The sequence below is a fragment of the Sinohyriopsis cumingii genome, chromosome 6 (assembly GCF_028554795.1).
Source record: "Sinohyriopsis cumingii isolate HCF-2022 chromosome 6, ASM2855479v2, whole genome shotgun sequence".
In the NCBI taxonomy this organism is placed as follows: Eukaryota; Metazoa; Mollusca; class Bivalvia; order Unionida; family Unionidae; genus Sinohyriopsis; species Sinohyriopsis cumingii.
In genome coordinates this window covers 71277541-71302017 of record NC_142966.1, presented here as the reverse complement: position 1 = coordinate 71302017, position 24477 = coordinate 71277541, and the positions used below count along the sequence as shown (strand labels likewise).

At 39.4% G+C, this 24477-nt stretch overlaps 1 protein-coding gene across 2 annotated transcripts in view; it reads right to left on the bottom strand.

Moving 5' to 3' along the window:
- LOC149797175 (uncharacterized) overlaps window positions 1-7216 on the bottom strand; it is a 42904-nt gene extending 35688 nt beyond the window's left edge. For both annotated transcript variants that reach the window (XM_089961859.1, XM_089961860.1), the window contains exons 1-3: window positions 5943-7216; window positions 5571-5733; window positions 608-2730 (exon numbers count right to left, since the gene is read on the bottom strand). In XM_089961859.1, the coding sequence (XP_089817985.1) occupies window positions 608-2730; window positions 5571-5619 (2172 nt within the window). In that variant the 5' untranslated portion in view covers window positions 5620-5733; window positions 5943-7216. The remainder of the gene's footprint in view (window positions 1-607; window positions 2731-5570; window positions 5734-5942) is intronic.
- Between the last annotated feature and the right edge of the window lie 17261 nt (window positions 7217-24477).

Genomic DNA, 24477 nt, shown 5'->3' with positions numbered 1-24477 from the left:
CCATATTTTACAAAGCATCCGCATCATCTGTTCAAATTTAAAAGCCCTTAATGCCAGAACGCTTTTATCAAATTTGGTCAAATGATGAACAGTGTTTTTTGTGACATCATTCTTAGTAGCCTTATTTTACAAAGAATCAGCATCATCTGTTCAAATTTAAAAGTTGATGCCAGGATGCACAGACTCCATCAAATGTGTTGGAAATACAGTCCAGTGGATTCCTTTTAATAAAATAGCAAATGTTGATCTACAAGTTGCATGACACACAACACATTCTGGACACATAGCCATACCATAAACTCGCTTGGCTTTACTGCCAAGAGTTAAAATTAAAAACATACCATTTTATTCTGTATTTGGAAGTTTTTATTAACCAAATCAACTCATTTCAAGGTTAACATATATTGCTCCCATCATGCACATGATGACAGAAAATTTCCATGTGGTCATATTTTCATGACTTGCAGTCATGTAAAAATCTGACCTTCAGAAATTTAGGGACAAAGAGCATTCTATGCAAATATAAACATACAGAAGTTTTTTAAAAATTAATAATTTTCTTCGTATACTATGATTCTTTATTGAAAACCTTAAAGCCTGAGCTTACCCCAAAAGTGTCATCCTCATCAATAATGTTTGAAGCTCTTGACAAATCTCCAGATTCAGATCTGCTTCCTACAGTCTGACTCTGTCTTGCATCTGACCCAGATGAGGGCAGACTTAAGTTACAATCTGCTCCATCAACATCTCCACTTCCACCAGTTTTCATGGGGATGTTTCTATGCCCTTCTTGTCTCCCATTTAAAAAGGGGCAATTGGGAGACAATCTCCGATGGACTTCATGGGGATTGTCAAAATAATTCCAGTCTCCATGTGACACCCCACAGGAAAAGCATCTGGTCTGTGTACCCTGTCCTGTATAAAAGAATCCTTCTCTGGCAATACGGCTAGGACTGCCCTTGGCTGAACAAGGATAGTTCTTGAAAGTCTGTAATCGCATCCATTCTACTGACATGCATTCCTCAGCACTAGGAGGACAGTCTCTGTTTTCACAGTTAAAAAACTCATTCAAAGTGGTAAATGGATATATCAGAATGGATTGTGATCTGTGCAGAGCTTGTAACATTACAGGTCGCAACTGAAACAACCATTTTAATGATACACCAAATGATAAAGCTGTCATAAAGGTAAAATATAACTGCATCACTTGACACCAATAGTGAGTTCTTTTCTGCACATTAAAGTGCCTTTGTATTCCTTTGTACAATACCTCTGGTCTCATTAAATGTTTTTTATCAACATTAAGTTCAGTGGTGGCCATATTAAATCTGCAGGTCTCATTACCAATATCAGATGCATTCTCATTACAAGTCACTCTAGCCTTAAGCAATAAATTTGTATATGTGATTTTAAAGAATGCAAAGTCATGTGATTTATCTGATTTATTAGACACCTGGTGTGAAATCATTCGCTGAATCTCAGACTGCCTTTGATTATATGGTGATAAACAATGACTGAAAGAGATTAACTCCATTTCTTTGTCCGACTGGACCAATACTTTTGGCATGAAAGATAAAGCTTTCTCTGATCTTTCATACAAGGAAGCATCGGGCTGGGTTGAATCAGTGAATTCTCCTAGATCATAAAACCCACATTCCTCAGAATCTGGTAAAGAATGGTACTTTCTTAGACTGTCGGACTGGCATGATTCCAAGCGTGTTGAAAAACTGGATTTTCTTTGACCTTCGGTGATGGCTAATTCGGATTCCTCTGTGCATTCGATAGGGGATGAAGTTAACTTGACTGAATTGGGACCCTGTTGTATCATGTCAGAATCAGAAGACTCTGACTGTGATGAAAACTGAGACTTGCAACAGCCATAAGAAAGGACTGCATCAAACTCTTCTGGAAAAAAACATGAGGATGGCTCAGACTCAGGTAGGACGATTTGCATAGCCTTGCTCTGATTTTGCAGTAAGACTTCTTGTACTTCAGACTGTGCTGAATAAAATGTGTCTTCAAGACTGTTGGACCTGAATGACTTGAACAGTGTCTGTGCTGACGTTATAGACTCTCCATCCCCATTCAACAATGATGATCCATACACTGAGGCATACACAGACTCACTGGATATTTCCGAATGAACTGAATGGGATTCTGCTGAATAATGCAAGCTTATTTCAGAGTTAAATGGAACAGATTCAAAATGTCTAGACTCTACCAGTTTTCCTGATATGTGACTGTGTACTGACTCAGTGTTACTTGTATCGATGCATAATGATTCTGTTTGTTTGTTGATACTATTGTACTTGTTAGAAAATAGTGAAAATGCTCCAGACTGCTCTACTTGAATAGAATTAGCACAATCACTACTATACTGGTAATCAAGGTTTGCATTATCCAGACGTAAGTCACTCTCAGAATTACAGACTTTTGGATCACTGGAAATGTAATCTGTAAATTCTTCTGAAAATTTTGTTGGCTGATTGGTTGTTTCTATTGACACAGGTTTACTTGGGTTGAGGTTAGGATAAACGCCACACAAAGAATTACTACCATTCCTGTTATATCCACAGTTATTAGCAGAAGTTCTGCCATTTCTTGAACATGTAGCAGGATCATGACTGTCAGGCCATATAAGAAGATCCTCTAACGCTATATCCAGATAGTTTTCATCATGCTTTTCTTCAACTTGTTCATCCTGATCGGAAGTTAATGACTGGGCTTCTCCTGTAAAATAGAGTTCTTCAAATTAATAATAGCTGTTCATGAACTTTACTGACTATTCAGGACGATTGTTGAACTGAATATGAAATGTTCTTGGCATTTATTTTGTTACTGTTCCTCAACTACAGTTCTTAAACAGTTCATGAAAAGCTTAAACACGACAAGAGACCAAGAACTGTTTTTGAATGAGTTTATAAACATATTAAGAAGTGCTACTACAATGAAAAATAGTAAATTAAACCATACATATAGTTCTTGAAAGAATTACAAAACATGTCAAGAACAGTTAGAAAACTAAAAAATGGCAGTTAAATTCAGAAGAAACAAATTTGAAAAGTTTAAAAAAATAGTTACAAATAAATTTGGAATAGTTTAAGCACACAAAAATTGTAGTGAAATAAATGAAAACTCTGGTGAATAAAAATTATGATCATCTGATTTTAAATGCATTATGATTCAGTGAAAGAATTCATTTCTGTCATAAACTTAACCTTTTAACAGCAAACTCACAACCTGCTTCCAATATTAATTGAAAGGAAATGTCTTCTAGGCAATTATAAAGCCAGACAAATAATCAGAAAAGGAAGACAACAGGAATAAAAATGTATTACCTTAAAGTTAAACAAATAATGAAATCAGAAACTATTATTATTTATGACTACCTCATTAAGCCTTTTACAGATGAGTACAAGTGAATCATAACTGCATGGACAATGTCAGTTTTGACTAACCATTTACTACAAAATAGTTTCATGTTAAAGGTTTACTGCAAAATACAATCCAAGTTCAACAAAGGTGCTACAATCACTTTTTCACCTAAATGTATAACTTCCAACCAGATTTATAAATTTCAGTGAGTTTTATCCAGAACAAAAACATTTCATCATGTTTTAGTTAAAAGATTTTAAGGTTTAAGAAAGCCATCCCCAAAGCATCAATCTTACACATCACAGCTAGAATAAAGCAACACTTGTGTGCAGGATTGCATGCCTGTGGTTACGTGTGTAAAATTCAAAATGGGGACATGACTGAGCGTATACAATCAAACATTGAAGACACAACTAATAAACAAAGACATTTTCAGCATCCAACAATAAAGTGTTTTCTATAATTTCATTTAAAACAATATAATTTTGCATCCAACATTCAAATGTGTACTTACCAATGAGATCATTGAAAATAATTTAATGTTGGAAGCTGAAAAACATTTTGACATCAAAAAGAAGTTTCAATGCCAAAAATTGTGAGCACAAAATTTTTTCTGGAGAAATGATAATATAATATAGATGTGGCCACAGTTCCTTGTCTGTTTCTGGAATTTAAATCAATGACAGTCTGCTTGCATGGAATTATGTTATGCTGAACTATATTCAACTGTGGTTTGGTTTTATGCTTAACAGCTTCATGTATACTGATACCCAGAGTTAACATTTTGACAATTGAACTTGGCTTAAGTAAAATGGCCATCGATTCTAAAAGGAACTACATTGCAGCAGATCAGTCAAAACCTGCTTTCAAATTTGGTTGTAGGACCTACTTCTAGACCAACAAGTGGATCTCTTTTGGGTTTATTTTCTGACAATACTGTTGGCACTACAAGTACTACTAACTTGTTGGTCAAATCTACTTAATGATGATGGATTTTCACTGCTGGAAGCTAATGTGTTGGAAGCGTTTCACACCTTTTAAATGGAAATGTATGGGGTTCCTTTAAGGTCAGAACTTATAATCAGCCATTTACTTGCATATATTCTATGTAACTGATGACTTGATTTTACATAAGGTTCACAAATTCCTTCTTTGGAAGGGCAGTAGGGGATGGAGTGGCTTTCTAAACTACCAAATTCGTTGAATTTACAATGAATTTGCTTTTTAGTGATGTGTAAGTGTAATAACTGAATGGTTAACATTTAAAATAAGAGAAGTGTTCAAGAACTCAGGTCCACAAAATGTTCTCAGTGCTTGACCGGGATTATATATGATCATACAGGTACACCACTGATTTTCCAGCAATGTATAGTCTGGCACCTTTTTTAGTCTGGACAAAATTACGAGATGGCACTTGAAATTCTCGACAGAGCCAAATTAGTTCACTGGGCGTCCACTCAGTTGGATTATTTACACTGCAGTTGTTGGTGGTGATACTTGTATTTTGTGCTGTTCTTTGCTTATTTTACTTACATTTAACCCTAGCTATGGCTTCTAGGAAAAATTAAGGTGTCAGTGGTGGTGTCAAGTGTAAGCACCTGTCAATATCAATAGAAGATAAATCAGAACAATTAAAAAACTGGACCGTGGTGTTTCCGTGCTAAAACTGGGACACATATAGTATTGGTTCATCAACTTAATACAATATAAAGAAGCAGAGGGACAAGAAATTCTATTCAGACAGTGATTCCAAGAAGTGAATAAACATTAGAAAAACTATGAAGATGGTAAGATTACTGAGCATGACTGAGTAATGATGGAATGGTTTTGACGACGTCGGAGTGATGGAGTGGATTTGTCTGGCAGGATAGAAATGGACCAGGCTCAGTTGTTTCATAAAGAACTTAAAGAGTAGAACACGAGTGTAACTATAGTGAAGGATGGCTTCAAAGGTTACGTCATGGCATTTCCATGCATAAAGTGTGGGGAGAAAAACGGTCTGATGTGGCCAAATTTCAGAAACGTGTAGTTGACGAGCACCCCAGTCCAGAGCAGGTGTATAATGCAGATGAAACTGCATTATATTGGCGATGCGTGACCTTGGTTGGTCCGGCAAGGCTTTGGAACCAAGGGTCCTGGAAAATCGGCGATTTACCTGTATAAACAACAACAAGCACAATCAATGATTGACTCACCTTGATCGTTTCTTGCTTTGACTTGCAGAGATTTATGTCTTGATTCCATTCTGAAGTCTGATTCTTGGATCCAAGCGATTCAGAGTTAAATGATGATTCTTACACAGGATTGTTTTGGAGCCTTTTCCCCAGCATCATAACTGCATTAAGGACGCAATGTACCCTGAAATAATGGAGAACTACAAACATTGTCATTAGTAGCAAAGACTGACCAGTCACATGACCTACTTGAGGTCGCTTATGGTATGGAGGGTTCAATGAAATAGATCCTAAACACAAATAATTTTACTATATATTCTCTAAATTTGTTTATCAGTACTGAACTTTCCACTGTGTGACAATCAATACAAATCTTATATTAATCTAAAATACCTTCAAAGATCTGTGAAGTCTGTGCGCAGGAGTCTGACGTTTTTTCTGTAAGGTACGAAATCTCGGACAACACGAAATCTCGTTATCGGTGGGGTAATCTGATCATCTTAAGACCTCTGAGATAATTCACATGAGATCGACAAGTTTCACTATTCAAAAGGCATATAATCCGAGATCTTACTGAAAAAGTGATTTTATTATGACTATATATGCAGGGGTAAATCTGACCGTGTTGTGGCTTATTCCAACCTCTGATGTATTGTACATACACATGTTTTATCTGTAAAATACAAAAGAATTTGTTTATCTTGACAGATTTAAAAGCATTTAATTGTTTTTACTTTTCTTCAGATAGAGGGATAGCAGGTAGAAAGCGATATTGCTATATATAATTGTGGATGTTGTTAAAGAGATAACTGGAAAGAATTAACGTTTTTATTTAGATTTATACCTTTAATTTTGTATTGTTTTTAATTATATATTTTTTCCTATGTTTTTTTTTCATCATCAAAGATCAATACAAACTAATCATAATTCTTCATTTTCTTTAATCTTCTGTTCTTGGTTGGAATTGCCGTCTTAACTGGTTGTAAAACTGGTGCAATTTTTACTTTTTTGCGAGACCAATCATTATTTTAAAGCTACGATAACATAATTAATACATTATTGAAAGCTTTACAAATTTTTGATGATTGATGCCTGACTAAGGCACTGAATTAAAAAAAAGTTAATGAATGCCGCTTCTGAAATCGCGCGGAAGAGATAATACTGAGACGATTACGTCATTTTGCCACGTTATGTCCTCTTCGTCTGGAAATATCTTTACTAATTTGCATACGCATGTGCACAAATAAGAACAAAGAACACAGCAAGTAATTTGCTTATCTTTGTCGTAAATAGCAGGACGTACATCCACGGTCGAAATTATCCTTCTGGTCGGAATATGACCATGTAACCCTACTATAAATTAAGACAAGGAGTGCAAGCGTGAGCCCAGCCTCCGTTCGATTTGACTTTTGTCACGCGTTTTTTATAACTTCAGAATCGCCAAAAGATTGAGAACATATCAATTCAAAATAGAGTAACGTACCAACGCAACGCACAACTCTCGGTTGACCTTCGCATGAATCTAATCCAGCTAATTAACCCTTATTTTCACCATTACTGTAACAAAATAATCTGTATAGAAAACCATCAGGCGGAAGCAGCCACTTCTGCCATGAGATGAATAATACTTTGGAAGAAAGTTTAACTTGCCTTTTATTTCAGATTGTATCATAAGCAGCAGGGAGGGCGAATCCTACAAAATACTTTTCCGAAATACCCCTTCCGCGGAAACTATTCCCGATAGAGGGCTTATTTCGACGAAATAACACTTTTATTCAGAAAACGAGACAAAAAAAAAATGTCCTTGAAAATGCTTTGTATTTCCGCTGATATAACGCGAGTTACTTCAATAAATCCGACTCGTATCCGACATAATTTCCACGGTGAGGTATCATCGAAAAATCAGGTGTAGTTTGCGCCCCCCTGCTGCTGTGAGAAGTCGAAGATTTCCAAGGAAAAACATTTTTATGTTAGCGGAATTAAATCATTGACAAATAAATAATGGCAAATATCGGAGAAGCACTTACTACTAGATTAGCTCGAGAACGTCTCGAAGCAATTCAGAAATTTCTTCCTGTCCGTGATAGTGTCAGACAAAAATTACAATTAAGACAGCAAGCACGGGAAGTATTTGCAGAATCCGCGGAGGAATTATTTAAACCCGTCACTGCAGCTACTGAACGGGTTACAACTGTCATCAAAGAAGATCTTCTTCCGGTATCAAAACAAACTGCGACGCAGGCTGAAAAAATAGCAAGAAGAACTAAACAGACAAAGAAGATTTTACGAGATCTTCCAACTGGTATAGCTGCGGCTCAACCTCCACCTGAAGGTACTGACGTCGCCGCCGGGGAAGAAAAACCAAAATCAGTAAAAGAAACCGCAGAATTGATTAAAAGATTTAAGGAAGATTTTATCGAAGAAATTAAAAATACTAAAAGGGAAGAATTACCTAAAAAAGTATTACACGGTTTATATAATAAAACTAAAATTTTAACCCCCACCCATGAAAAAGCAGCTGATGCTAATATTATCAAATGGATATATCGAATATATACAAACAAAAAGCAAGCTAGAGATGATGATCCAGATTTTATAAATTTTCATGAAGATTTAACAAACCTTCATAAGATACTAGTAAAACAAGCAAAAGAAGAACAAGCAAAACAAAAACAAATAGAACAAAAACAACCCGCCGGGTATCAACTTCCTCCACCTCTGCAACAACAGCAACAACAGCAACCTTCTTCTCGGCAGCAGAAACAAACTCGGCAGCAGAAAAAACAACCTTCATCATCTCAGCCACAACTTCGGCCGCAATCTCCAGAGGAAGAATTTCACGACGCACCAGCCGCTACTGGTAGTGGTCTGGGAAATAATTTTATTTGTCCTGATAATATCATCAATGATGTATCACGGCTAGAAGTTCTCATCGGAGGAAGACGTGCCGGAAACAACTCTCCGGAAATTATAAACGAGGCCGCAAATATCTGTCAGAGACTATTTCAGCGTGGCATCATGGATATCGGCGTTTACCGGGGACTCATTGATGAACTCGCAGACGGTTACCACAGCGACTAGCAAATTTAGTTAGAGAAACAATAATTAAATAAAATGATCGTGCACAATTCTCAACCTAGACACGCTAGCGTGTTACCAGTCCGCGTAGTGAACTCGCGATTACCAGTTTACAGAGCAACCTACGGAGATGGTCTCGGTGATACAGTTACTGGTTTGTTTTCAAGAATAGCCCCTAAGGTGTTACCGATTGCAAAACAATTGTCGATGAAAGCTATTGATGTTGTCAAGGATAAAGCCCTTGGATCTGTTGGTGATCTCGCCGGGAAGGCATTCGCGTCAATCAAGGATAGACTGTTACGGTTAACTCGTAGATCAAAAAAACCGCCACCGGTGAAACTGGCCAGTACTGAACTTATGCTCGCGGACGTCAATAAAGTAATAAATCAGGCTGCCAATCAAAAACTTGCAGAGCTTGTAACCCAAACACCCGAACAAATAAATACAAGCCTGATATCAGGAAGCGGATTTCGTTTTAGAAGACAATAATTTTATATAAAATGTTTAAACCTATATCTGATCCAGCGTTCGACATGGATGCACCAACACTAAAAGATGAGTCCGTGCGCGATTATCAGTATTATTCTTATGAGGCAACAGTACCTAATCAACGCGGACGAATTGAATTACGAGTCCAGGATACAAGTAGATATTTCCTGCCCGCTGAAGCATTTCTTGAAGTCACGGGTGAACTTGTAACAGATGTTGTCGCTAATACAGAATACGGAGCTAATGTTCGAGTTGGTTTTGTTAACAACGGTATCATGGCGCTGTTCAAAAGTGCTTCATACAGCATTGACGGAAGAGAAATTGAAATAATTCAGGATAATGTTGACGTTGCTACAACAATCCTGGGATTAGCGAGATACTCAGATGATTACACTAGATCAGCTGGTCCGACTATGATGTTCGCTAAGGATAATTCTGATCATCCTGAACACAGATCTACTATTCAAGTACAAACAGCACGAGGCACTGCTTTAGACCCACAACCGGCTGGATTTGCGGCCAGGCCAGGTGATAATTTTTCAATATTAAGGCCTAGTCCAGATTACAATTTAGGTTTTGCTACGCGTAAATTAATGTTATCAGGTGAACGTAGGAGATTTTCATGCGCAATTCCACTGTCTCACATCTTTGGATTTTGCAGACATGTCAGAAAGGTTATTTTTGGAGCCAATCATACAGTTGTACTTAACCGAAAAAGTGATGACGTTGACGCTATCTGGCGAGAAGACGGTGTTGCTGGCGGTAAAGTAATATTATTCAAGCTTGCTTTGTGGATGCCAGTGATGTCCCCATCGATCACTGAAGAGCAACGATTACTCTCTTTCATGGACACAGGTGGTAAATCACTGATATCGTGGTTAACAACATCAACAGATTCCATTCAAGGTGCCGGTGCTGGGCAGTTCACGTGGCACATAGCATCACAACAGGGAATATCAGCGCCGCGACATATTTTTGTTGCACTCCAGCAAAATGCGAGGTTGTCTTCCCAACTACAGAGTAATATGATATTTGACAAACTTGGTGTCTCTGAGGTTTCGCTGCGAATAAACGGGCATCAGGAACCATCCGAGGATATACTGATAGATTATGAGCGAAATGAAGTTGCACGGGCGTATCATCGTTTGATGACATTTATGGGACGTGATCAAAATATTGATACCGGGTTGCAGATATCACAACTGGATTTTACAACGCTGTATCCGATTTATTACTTTTCGCTGGAACATTTGGATCTAACAAAACAATCTGTCGTTGATATACACTTCAAAGCTCGTGTAGGTGAGTTTCCCCTCGGCCCGCCTGCTGGTTTTAGAGCGATCGCTGTCATACTCTCCGATAAAGCAATGCTGCTTGAAGGTGTTGGCGGACGAATGAGGGTCATCGACGCTCCAATCGAGAATATGTAACGCAATTAAAATCAAACTTAGGATATAATGTCATACAGTCATGTTAATGTCACCTTGACTTCCGGTCAAACGAAGAAATTGCAATCAAAGAACGCAAGCACGTGCGGGACATCAATAACACTAAAACGAGATCAGATTACTGGTGGTCCAAACAAGCTGTCGTTGACTAATACTCAGATTAAACATTTTAATAAGGCACTAACAGCAAAAACCGGTATCCGCCTTGATTTCTCTGCTGCAGCTATCAAGGACATGACTAAAACCGGTGGAATATTTCCCCTCATCCCAATACTAGCTGCTGCAATTCCAGGATTACTTGGCGCAGCGGCAAAAGCTGCAGCGTTAGGTGCAGTTGGAACCGCAGCTGGAATGGCACTAAAGAAGGCAACCGGAAACGGGTATAAGAAAAAAAAGGGGAGATCCGCTCGCGGATCAGGGCTAAGACTACCAGGAACTCCACCATCATGGTATCCAAAAAAATTCTAACGCCGTTGAGCAATTTTGATTTACTCGATGCTGTTAAAAAATTGCGTATAAAACATTTCAGAGGAGTATTTATGCGAGATCAATTACCGACGCGGCCGAATAATCCAGAAACTGGCATTATCAATCTCGACAACAAAGATGGTCCTGGAACTCACTGGGTTGCTTACGCGATCGATCCACGTGGAATTATCTATTTCGATTCGTACGGTTTAGCACCGCCAACTGAGTTTCTCAGGTATGTCCGCGGAGTGCCTCGCACTCTCAACAGCAGATTTTTTAATATTCCAGTGTGGCAGTCGACGCTACCAACACAAACATTAGTTGATCCGCCCATTTGTGGAAACGAGGTTTTAAATGTTCTTGATGCAATCTCAAGAAATCCAGCAACTCCTCCGCATCGAGTAGTGTATGAATATACCGCATCGAGAAATGCTTAGCATTTTCATGCTCGCATTTGAAAAACAGCAATAAGAATAATGGTGGATATTTACGGAAGACCTTTCACAAGAAAAGTCAAACCAAGCACAGATGCTGATCTCTCAAAATATGCGACCCGAGATGAAGTCGATAATCTTTTGAATATAGCTGGAGTTGACCCAGATGAAGTTGCTATTTTTCAGGACAAGCAGGGAAAACTAAGAACGAGCAACATTAAGTGGAATGATATAATTCGCAAAGTTCTTGGAGCTACCAAGGATAACTTCGTTGCATTTAGTGATGGCGGCCGGATCAAGGACTCGAACATATCAATCGCAAGCATCAAAGACAGTATTGATAAAGGTGTTGATAAATGTGTGAAAAAAGCCGGTGACACGATGACAGGCGAACTTAGCATGAATGGAAACAAAATAACCGTTCTAAAAAATCCGGAAGGTCTCGAAGATGCCGCAAATAAACAATACGTAGACACCGTTGATGATAAACTAGCCACGTTGCGGTCAGAGTATGATGTTCACGTGAACGGGTTTAAAAGACTCCAAAGAAACCTTCAAAAAACTAGTGAAACCGTGGATAAGTTCTTTGGGCCTCCTCCAGTCGTCGATATGAAGCTTTCTGAAATCAAAACCAACATTGACACGATCAAACAAACACAGCAGAATATCGTATCGGGTATTCCTGAGATCGTTAACAAAACCAGTCTGATTAAAGTCCCCACTGGAGTTACTCCCGGGCATATCACCAACATCGTATTCACGGTATCATCGGGATTCGCAACATGGTCACGACAAAATAGCACTATCAAATATACAGCAACAGCCACCGGTGTTTACAGGTTGTCTGTGTTTTCAGCCGCTAAATTTGAAATCTTCACAACATATCCTTGGAGACATTCCACCGATAAGTATTCCGGGGTTTGCACTGTAATACTAAACAGCGGAACCGAGGAAACATTTATGCTTGAAGCCGAGGACGATAGTTTAACAGCAACATCTTACTGGTTTTGTTTGGAATTCGTCGCTTCAACACCTCAATTGGTTACCGCGTAATTGAAAATCGGCAGCGATTTTTAAATAAATGTCAACGACGCCAGATGCTCAACAATATCGATACAATCAAGTCCGTGAGTGGCAATCTGAGTTAAAAACTGTCATCGAAGTAACCAGTCAAAAAGTAAAAAAATACAAGCGCCGCATAACAGTGTTAGACATCGCGGTTTATTCAGTATCTGCCGTTGTTGCATCCGCGGGAGTAATACTATCAGCGGTCACTCCGGTAATTGCAGTCGCCGCCACGATCTCTGTTTGTGCGACCACAACCACGGCAGGAGTTTTCGGCATCATAGCAAAAAAAATATCCTCGTGTGCTAACACAAAATTACACGATTACACGACAAAATTAAATACAGCCACGACCGCATATCAGAAATTATCATCGCTGATATCATCATCGTTAGACGCGCAATCCAGCGACGCCGCGTTGATATCAGATTCTGAATTCAAACTAATGTCAGATGCGTACAATGACTATTTGAAAACTAAACAAATAAATAATGTCACTGATGGCAACGCCACAGGAACTGCTTCAGCAAATAGTCACAAACACAACACCGGTAAGGACCACAATGATCTCAGTGTCCTCGACGACACCAGAATTCAGCATTAATTTTCGAACTCCAATTCGTGTGAATGAAATCGCGTTGTCGAAGCTCAGTGCGTATCACAGCTGGCCTAATGTCAGAGCGGCATCATTTGGTGATCTGCAGCCAAATAATTCGTTTGTGTTTTCGTGGAAAACCAAAGCCGACTCTGACGAATTCGACTGGGATACAATTACGCTACCCACTGGGAGTTATCAGATCGAAGAAATCAATAATGAGATACAACACCAAATAAAACGAATCACCGGCAAGGAAGCCAAAATATCTATAACAGCTCATGAACCAACGCTGTCTGCGGTCATTGAAATCTCAACACCGGGATACGCCGTGGATATTTATAGCAGCTCTCTTCGAACAGTATTAGGATGGCCACAAAAACGACCCGAGGTCGAACCGGGTCCACCACCACCCCAAAAATCAGATTTCGAGACCGTTAAGCAAGACCCACACGACCTCGTCGGGGATTATTTATTATTTTCAGATCAATTACAATCAGGAGAAGCCTGGTTTTCAACATCACCTAGAATTCCCGTAGATATAATAGGGGCAGCTTTCGAAGGCGGGAAATACCATCCTTACCTTCCAGAAGATATAGAAGCTCATTTTTTTAATCCGATCAAACAAGCACATAAACAACAGCTAGAACTGTTGCGAGTATATTTTCAAGATTATATTTCTGATTTAACAAGTCCTGGAACTGGAAACGCTAGCGTTTCTACAAGCAGTTCTCGCGATAAAATTATCACGACCACAGAAAAACTAAACAAACTCGCATCCTCGATGGAAATTATAAATCAAAAAATAATTCAGCATCTACTGAATCTCAAGGGCGATTACGGAAACGAAAAAAGATCCAAGTTCGCATCCCAATTTGGTATTCCCGTGGAGAAGATTTCAGATTTTAAACTTCCTGGATATAACGCGCACACGCTGAGAAAATCAGTCCAGGATCTCATCGCGGAATCTTTCGAAGATATTTCTGCCACGTACACGCGAACAAAACCACAACCTGTTATTTTAAGACACGACAACAGTACAGCATCCGATGGCAGACACATCTCACCCGGGATCGTAAATATCACAGATGTTATTGCGGTCAATCTTGTATGTGACGTCATCGACGGTAGCTACAGCGCTAGCGCTGACACAACGACGGCCCAACAGGGGTTTATCCTGTATACGTTCACACCAAAAGACCCCCCCCCGGTTTTCTGATTGTGCAAGAACCAATCAATGTGGTCTATCTGCGGTGTAATAATCCGTGGTTGTCAACGATAAATTTCAAACTCGTCGACCAACGGGGGGATTTGTTGGACCTGCGTGGCGAGACTGTCTCCGTGAACTTACTGGTGAAGTCCTGAAACTCTTCGAGTTTCCAAATTGGAAATGCAAAGCATTTCTGGAAGAGTTTCCACGCATAGCGTTTCTCTGGCGATGCTAGCATCGCTCACGCATTTAAAAAAAAACAGTTGTATATAATGTGTGAATACATTCACGCACGAGTTCATATTCATGATAAGCAAATTCTTCACGAGGCAATAAAAACCGCATTTGGAAACGCTAGCGTTTCTGGAAACTCAAAGAGTCAGCCCCCGGAACAGTATTTCCCCGTTAAAATAATCGTTGACGTGTATGGTGACGAAGACTTCTTGTTGACGTCGTCACAATTAACACAGCTACAGCAAAATCATATGATCACAGCTTGGTGTCAACGAGAACAGATTATGAACTATTCTCATTGTTGTATTGATGTTGAAACGCTTAAGCAAATCCTGGAAGTCTAAGGACTTCTCATGTAAAACATTTCGAAAACTCTTTGAGTTTCACACTCTGAAAACGCCCTTGAGAAGTCCTTTGGACTTCCAGAGAAATGCTTTGAGTTTCTGGCGATGCTAGCATGAGAAACTCGAAGAGTTTCCACGCTCAGGCAAAAAAAATAATACACTTTTTTTTTACCGTGGAAATGTGCTTTACACTCGAGAAACTCAAAGAGTTTCCGGGGGGGGCTAGCGTTTCTCAGGTTCTACTTTCACTTTGTGCTGTGAGTCACACGCGGCGGTTTATACTTCCTTGTCGGCCTCGTAGTCACAAATACTAGTATTTTCGTCAGAAATGCAAGGCATTTCCGTGTCTAGATTCTTTATATAACCTTTTAACCGTCTCACCCTGGTGCTAATTAATTTTCGAGTCTCATACTCGCTTGACAATACAAGACGAATCTTCTCAACTGCACGGCACAGTGGAATAAATTCAGATACCTGATTTTCAGTTATCGTGGCAAGTGATCTGTAAATGCGATCTTGCAAACCCTTAATGAACCTATAACACGCGGGGAGATTGTTCTTCCCCGATTGTGATAGCTCATTCAAGGATTCAAAATCTGACATAATTGTTTCAGTGTCTAGTAAAATATTAAAACCTCGCTGTTGTAATTCTTTAATTTCAACAAGTATGGTATTTATATTTTCGTGATTCATATTATTATATATTTTTATATTTTTAAATGCATGAGCGATGCTAGCATCGCCAGAGAAATGCTTTGCATGAGCGTGGAAACTCGAAGAGTTTCTCGTGCTAGCATCACCAAAAACAAAAATAAACAGATAGATGATGAGCGGTTATCACTTACTGGGTACTCTTCACCGGCCTACGGTTTTTTCATGAGTCCTTTGTTAGGATTTTTTTTTCTTGGTCTTATATTAGACCTTCGTGTTGTGATTTTTCCCTTAGGCACCTCATGTTACCGTTTATTTTTGGCCAACACTCTTTCTGAATGTTTCTATTGGTGGGCACCCAGGTGACGTAGAGCTTTATGCATCCATCTATCTGTTTATTTTTGGGGGTCACTCACCCCATGAGGAACTTCTAGATCGTCAAATAACGGTCTAGAAGCTCGGGAGGGACGATACAACACAGAACAACCTTTAACCTCTGATTCGAGTGTCATAGCAGGCAAAGGCACAATGAACATGTAATCTTATCCTAACTTATCCTATGACGACACAAACATACACAGGGGGGTCATTTTCTACGGTCAGCAGCAGAGCAAAACCATCCATTGAATCGACCATTGGATGGTGTAAAAACACCCGCCATTGGCGGATTTAATTTATGGTTTTGCTTGCGCGTGCTGACTTTCGATCGACCCAAAGGTCTTAGGGAGCGATTTCGTATATAACCCAACTGTTACTTGCGAGTTGGAAATTCGCTCTAGCAGTGGGCGGGACTTGTTTAAAATATTTTAATTGTATGTTTTCTTAAGCGCGGTCATATAACAAGCACAGAAGAGCAAAACAGTCGGATATATTCAGTAAAACGAGGATATTGTTTGTAAAAAAATATATATTCTACGGTAAATAAATGATTACATGTTATGAACTCGATAAAATATTTTATCAAGGTGGCTTTCTTAGGGGGAGCAAATCCTCTGACCCAACGACAACTCTGCAAAGCGTTACACACTCTCGGAGGAGTTATCGTCGTTTGTGTCAGCGATAAGAGTTATATAACAGAATGAAATCTTCTGTTTGAGCTTCTTTGAAAATGCTGTTTTGTAGATCCCGGTTGCGACATGCTGTACAACAGGTGAACAAATACCGAAATACCTACCGGCGGCGTTTATTGACTGGAATACAATTTCTTCACCTGTAATTGCGTTTATAGATTTAATAGCTCTTCTTGCAACTGTTTTACAACGCCCTGTGTTACCCAGTAGGCAGTTCTTGCTCTGAGTGACCACGCGAAGATTGTTTATAGAGTTATCAAGTATGTTACCGTTAATGTGATCAATGACAAAACCCTTAGGGATAACTCCGTTAAAAACCTCATAGACGAAACGATGACATAAATACCTCTTTGAGCACGTGGCAGTAAATCTTAAATAACCAGCATTATCAACTGTACCAACTGGTCGTCTTCGCGTGCAGTGTCGCACCGTGCCATCTCGGTTTGCCTCATAATTTGGAATAGTTGGATGTGGAACAAATTCTTGATTCATTATACTATAAGCAAATCATTTGTCTAATTCATAATTTGCCTGAAAACTTATTTATGTAATCACGCTCCGAGAGAGTGTTCGAGTCTGGATTTTTTTTATCATAATACCGTTTTAGTTCTCGATAGCGTTTTCCCCCACACGCTGAACATAATTGAGTTTTTCCTCGTACTCCAATGCCGCATCTGATACACGGTATCGGTCCTAGACTCCCACCGCGGACCTGTTGAGCATGTTGTCCACAGTATTCGCCTCTGCAACGTCTGTTACACGGCTCTGATGAATTTAGTTTGATCCACTTGCATGAGAAATGCTTTGCATGAGCGATGCTAGCATCGCCGGAGAAACTCTTTGAGTTTCCGTTCATTATATATAATATTTTTGTCTATTTAAATACTTGTCTTAATTATAATAATGAGTTTTGAAAGACTATCCAGAATAAAACCCGCAGGCGGTCGATTCGATCTTGACCGGTTAACCACTGATCGTCGACGAAGAGAGTTAAAGGAACTGCTTGGTGTTATCAAGAATGCCAAGGAAGAGTTTCGTCGTGATGGCGCCGCACATGTGTGGTCGACATATAAAATTATCCCCGACGCGAGCGTTATCATTGATACTACCATGAACGATACAATCGCGCGTAACATAATTGGGTATCTCGACGATAGAAGATATTTCATGCGGATAAAATTTATTGTCAAAGTGGTCAACGAAAACGACGATGACACGTGGATTATCCGTGATAAAAATGATCCTATCCTTGACATTAAAAGGAAAACTATTTTGTTGAGCAATAATTCTAGACCAGGAATGTTGACGGGGGTTGATATACCGTATTACGCCAGATCGTATCCAGTAACTGCAGTCGTTTACGGAATATATCCGATAAAGAAACCAAGTGTAGATAAACTCACGCCAATGAAAACATCAGTAATGTTAAATTGTGTAGCTGAGCGAGTAATGGAACATTTTAAAAACGCAGCACGTGGAAATGGTCTAACTGAGATCAGAAAAAATAAAATAACAACATGGGCTAATCGAGTCAAAGATGTAGGGGCCACAATTAAGGATGTTGCCGCGCTAGAAAAATTATTAAGATTTCCTATAACGGTATTATCGCTAACAGGCGAGGAATTGTATAAATCGAAATACAACCGTAGTGGAGCTTCAATAACAATTATTGATCATAACAGCCACGCCTGGACGGAATCAGTTAAAATATTTCCACGCGATCGTGTTATAAGGTATTATTCCGCGGGTATGTTTGATTGTATTTATCAAATGAGTAAAACCGATCCGGTATCGGTATGGTTGTTTAGAAGTTCTGAAGTTGGTGATTATGACCAGTTCGTGACCCCGAACGGAGAAATATATAGAACTGCGGAGTTACAAAATGAAATGAAAGCGCTCACAGAAAAATATTCAACTGAGCAAGTTGATCAATTACTAACTAATTGTTTTACTGTTCCAAGTGTTGCCGCACATATAGCACGACAAAAAAATAATTGGAAACCAACCATGAAGAGTTTTCTCGAGAATGTTCAGCAGAGTTGCATCGAATACGGACACGGCGGTTTATGGAATAGTGTATTTGTTAGTGATAATATGGTATCGGTGGATATGATTGCGTGCTATCCAGGAAGTTTTCTTGGCTATGGCGAATGCGCTGGATACTTTAAACGATTTGGACATCCCACAAATTTAATGACAAGAGTAGCTATTAACGGACCTTTACCTGATTTTGACCTGACTGGATTTGCTCGCGTGGAATCGTTCGAATTTGCAACACGGTTACATCCTATTAATTATGCTTGGTTTGGCAGACATTTCCACGAAAGGAAGTGGGTGCCGTTTCCGTTGTTGCGGTTTATGGTTGACAAAACAATACTAACATCTGTTGTTGTCAGTGAGGGGATTATTTGTTACTCAAAACAAACCTCAGTTTGGTTACCAACTCCAACTGATACTGCGTGTTATTCTGACTTAAAATTAAATTATCCTACAGCGTCTGAAGAAGAATTACGCACACTGGCGTATAAACATGATGAGCGCAACTGTAAAGATCTCGGCCGAAGATTGATAGGTAAATTTACTCAAGGTGGAGCATATGATCATAAACGACATCACAGTCGATTAATTATGGATGAAGAAGAATTAAATTTCATTATCGCTGATACTACTACGAAAGATACATTTTGTAGCCGCGAGGATATAATAATATCATTGCCGGGGATGCCTGGAAAACGATTAGGAACAGTTGTTAGTTATATCGACGGCGATTCAGCTCAGTACACTCATTTGAGATCCTCTATGCTGGCTTATGTTTCTATAAATTTATTGTCGATGGTGAATAGAGTTCCCTTCGCGGTAAGGGTTGCAACAGATTCGTTTTATATTAACGAAGACGATTTAACAGCGTTAGATTTACCAACATCGGATGATCAATGGGGAACATGGCGAGTAAAAAAGGAAGAGTTGCACGCGTACTGTGAATCAGCTGATGTTGAAATTAAAGATGAATATCGTAAATCAACAACCTTGTCGTGGACAACTTTGTCGTTGCCTTCTGTGTACGATCCAATTGCTAGACACAGAACAGTTTATTTGAACGGACCTGGAGGCTGTGGTAAGACAACTCGTGCAATCGAACTATTCCGCGGTTCTGATTTGGTCGTGCTAACACCAACACACAGACTTGCCAGAGAAATGATACAACGCGGAGTAAAGGCCTGCACTTATCACGGCTTTTTCAAATACAGCGGCGGTACATGGACTCCTACGCGAATGGGAACGAAGTATATCCCGGAGAAAATCATCTGGGATGAAATAGACACTGTGCCGCTGGATACATTACAACGGTTCCTGACGTGGTTGTTAACGAAAAATACCGCAGTTGTGATGTGCGGCGATCATGGTCAACCACCACCATTTGTCGGCGAATCTCCCCACGAATGGTTACGAGGGTTTGTTGATTATTACGAGGAAATGCGTGATGACATCAGAGCGCTTGATGACACATTAAAGGAGTTTAAAAAACTAATTAGGCTACAAACCAATAAAGTCCAATGTGAAATAATGCGTGAAATAATTCCAGAGACTTCATTTGATAACTTTTTAACGGCGTGGAAACCAGATGATTTAATTGTTGCAAGTAGAAAATCAGTCAGAGATACACTTCAGCGGCGACTATTTCAGTTACAGCGGCAGAAATTTCCAACGTTGGAAGTGCCGTTATGTTATAGACCAGATGATACACGATTGCAGAATATTGATGTTGATATTCCCGGAAAACCAGAGAAACAAAATTTAGTATTGAATGATATAGTAACAGTTAACGTCGATGCGGTCGAAGATGCATTAGCAATAAATAAATCACCGTGGACACTAGGATATGCTATGACGATTCATTCAGCACAAGGATTAACTATTTCTGATACAACTGTTTGGATCGTTGATGACCGCATCGAATGGTCAAATTTAGTTTATTTAGCCGTGTCCAGAGTAAGAAAGATGGCTCAGTTACGAAGAATTGTATTAGATACGTCAACGAAGTCAGCCGTTGTTGAGTTAACGCAAAAAGATCAAATAAGAAAAAAATTAGACAGTTACCGACAAAGCGACAAGAAAAATAATAGAGAGTTTAACCTGGATATCAACGCTGTGTTGTCGTTACGTGAGCGTCAGAATAATCACTGTGCGAGTTGTAATTGTTTATTGCTGTGGCAGTATTCGAAAAACGACCCAAGACAATTTACCGTGGATAGAATAGACAGCAATCTCGGTCATACGCGTAAAAATGTAATGCTGACCTGTCTTGAGTGTAATCGACGCAGAGGTGTTGCTGCAGTTATTTAAGCGATCGAGGTGGTAATTGTGTATCCGTGGGAATCACCTGAAGTTGCTCGCGTGTGAATCCACGCTGAGGAGCAGTTGAATCTAATCTGTAGATTGCGTTTCTCCCAGTTGATCTGGTTATGCTGGATATCTTGTGTGTGGTAACACTCCATATAGGATCAGTTGCCCTTTTTTTTCCTCCTTCGAGTTCGCCGGGTTCGTATAAATACCTAACGGTGACATTACCCAGCAACGGGGACGCTAGCGTCGTTGGCTGCGTTGAAACACGTTCACTGACGCGGGGTATATATTTTTTTGTGATTGCATTTACAGGTCTCATGTTTGTTGTTCTGGTAATTTCATTATTCAGTGCGGCTATCACGTTTGGCAGTCTTGCAACCCATTCACGAGATCTCGTATCGTAAATGAATTCCCTCGCGTACTGGTATCCGAATAATCTCTCAGCGAGTGTTCTATTAAATCGCTCAACAATTGCCTGATCCCGATGAATTTCAGTATGTCCTCGTCGTATGGTAACGTTATGCTGCTTTGTCAGTGATGACACCGCGCCCTGAAATTCCTTGCCAGGATCAACTTGTAATAATCGTGGCCAGTTTAGAGGTCCTCGTTGATAAATTCGTTTGAACGCAGAAGCAACTTCAGCGGCTGTTTTAGTCGCTAACGGTTCTGCTTCTTTGTATCTACTGGCAACATCAACTACTGTTAGCGCGTATTTGTATATTTTTCTGCGGACAGTATCATGAGGCAGGAATAGTATGTCAGCCTGATGAACTTCATTGGGGGTACTAACATCAAAATGTGCAAAGTTGATTTGTCGAGGTGGTGGTAAGTAGATTTGCCATATTGCTTGTTTTGACAGCCATTTTTTGGCAACCTCGCGTGTTACTGATGCCGCGTTGGCGAGTTTATTAATTGCTGCATTACCTCTCCAGTATCCGGCCGGGGAATAATAAATCGCTTCCATTGTTATTAATTATCCAGCGCCTAATGCTAATTTAGATTTCATCGCTGATCTTATTAACCAATTAGCGAGTGACTCCTTAAATGATTTATTTTTTATGGCGCTTAGTGCATGAATTAATTTCACATCCGCGATATGCCTGTCTTGCAGATCTTTACTTCGATAAGCAACATCATGCATGTGACACGCTGCGTCGATAGCGTTTATCGGATACTCTCCCGGTTTTGGTTTAGATTGTTCATCAAGTCTGATATCTAGTCGTGTCCCTGGACCGCAGTAATTGTATCCTGGGAGATGTTTTTCTCCGGGATATTTAGCCCAAGGGGTACCTGGAAGTCGTCCGAGGGTTGCTGCGATGTCACCTCCGCTGACTTTGTCAGGCTTTTTTTTTGAAATCTAAATTTTTTTGTGCCACATCGCGCACACTTACCAGAAAGTGCTTGTCTGTTATTTTTTGTTGTAATGGTTGTTAGATCATTCGTAGGGGTTTGTGCCTTACACTTCACACAATATAGATCCATAATTATTATTCCTTATATACAAATGGAGATCACTGATTTTTCTGCGACGCGAAGGAAAGAACCAGTCAAGCATAATTCCGCGCTACCAAATTCTATCAGAATGATCATCATAGGACCGTCAGGATCAGGTAAAACACAGCTGTTGCTGAACATGATAATGAAGTGGATGAAATGGGACAAACTATACTTGATAGCTCCGTCTGTGGATGATCAACGTTGTTATGATGTTATAAAAGATTTTAATGAGAGTGCAAAAGTGCTGAGTGAAGACGGCGAGGATGTTGTTGAATTTATAACTGATATTGAAGAAGCTCCGTCCGTGGAAGACCTTAACGGGGAAATAAATAACCTAGTAGTGTATGATGATGTGATGCTGGACAAGCAAAAAAATCCTGCAAGAATATTTTCACGAGGTCGTCATAAAAACACTGATGTGATTTATGTTACTCAGCGTTATACACAAATTCCTAAAGTAATTAGAGACAACTGTAATCTTCTTGCGGTGTTTAATGGAGTTGATGTTCACACGCTGAGAAACATTCATCAGACATGGTGTAGCGGTGATATGGACATAAATAAATTCAAAAATTTCTTTAGTCGCGCTCAAAGAACCCCGCATGGATTTGTGACAATAAATTTACACGACCCGCGGACACGATACCGTATCGGACTTGATACATTGTATGGTTAACATAAAAATGTTTCCTTGGAAATCTTCGTCTTCGTAGAGCAGCAGGGGGCGCAAACTACACCTGATTTTTCGATGATACCTCACCGTGGAAATTATGTCGGATACGAGTCGGATTTATTGAAGTAACTCGCGTTATATCAGCGGAAATACAAAGCATTTTCAAGGACATTTTTTTTGTCTCGTTTTCTGAATAAAAGTGTTATTTCGTCGAAATAAGCCCTCTATCGGGAATAGTTTCCGCGGAAGGGGTATTTCGGAAAAGTATTTTGTAGGATTCGCCCCCCCTGCTGCTTCATATGATAATTTTAAATACATTTCCTGAACAGAAATATATAGTTAAAGTCACAGGGCTCGTATTGTTGCTTAAAATTGGCCTGTCATACATGTACTATATAATGTACTAAACAGCCTTGTCTCTCCACATAAATTCTTCTTTTCTAAACGCTCGTACCGGTGATCCGGATAATTGTCTATGATGATCTGACATACATTGGTAAGTCCGTACATAAAAGCATTGACGATACTAGAGTAGATGATTCTACTATGTTGACACCTCTTAGTCTCATCCCAACACATTTAACTGGTTAAGACTTTGAAGTGACACCCTGGTTTTCTAATGATGTTTTGTGCTTTGTGTATCCCTGTCCACCCATAAAGTGTTATAAGTTTGTTTGTCTCCACGAAGGATAAAGATACAAATTTAGTCAGGGTTATTCTAAGTTTTGTTCATCATATGATAGAGTTTAAATTATCCCATTAAAGTTTGGTCGGGTGTACTCCCTTCCCTATGCCTTGGCTGGCATTGGGCCTGGTTTCTATCCTTCCTTACTTGGAACCTAGGGGAGTACTATCCACCCTGGGGACTATTTAAGTCCCAGGGTAGTTTTCCTTCCCTTTCCCTGTTGTTTTAATATTGAGTAGTGATTCTGCCAGTCATTTTAGTCCAATGTGATGTGTGCTTATATGTATTCTGTTGTACTGTTTCCCCTTTTTCGTGTATGGACGGTTCTCTCTAGGTCAAATCTTCTATAGTTTGTTTTCTTAACTAATCCTGTCTATGTATACTTTTGAATCATGTCCAAAATATTTGTGTGTTAAAAATAATAAAGTGTCTAAATGCTTTGTATCTTTGTACCATGAGTGTATGAGACGCATTTTGTTATTTGTTATCTAGTTTTTCTACATGCCATGACATATTGTTGTCCAATTATTTTTGTATTGTTGCACCTTAATGCCTGAAAAAGGACTGAAATTTTCCATCACGCGGACGTGATGGAAAACATTGTTTTGTGCTTTAAGTTTTTGCTTGAAAGTGTTTTGCACTT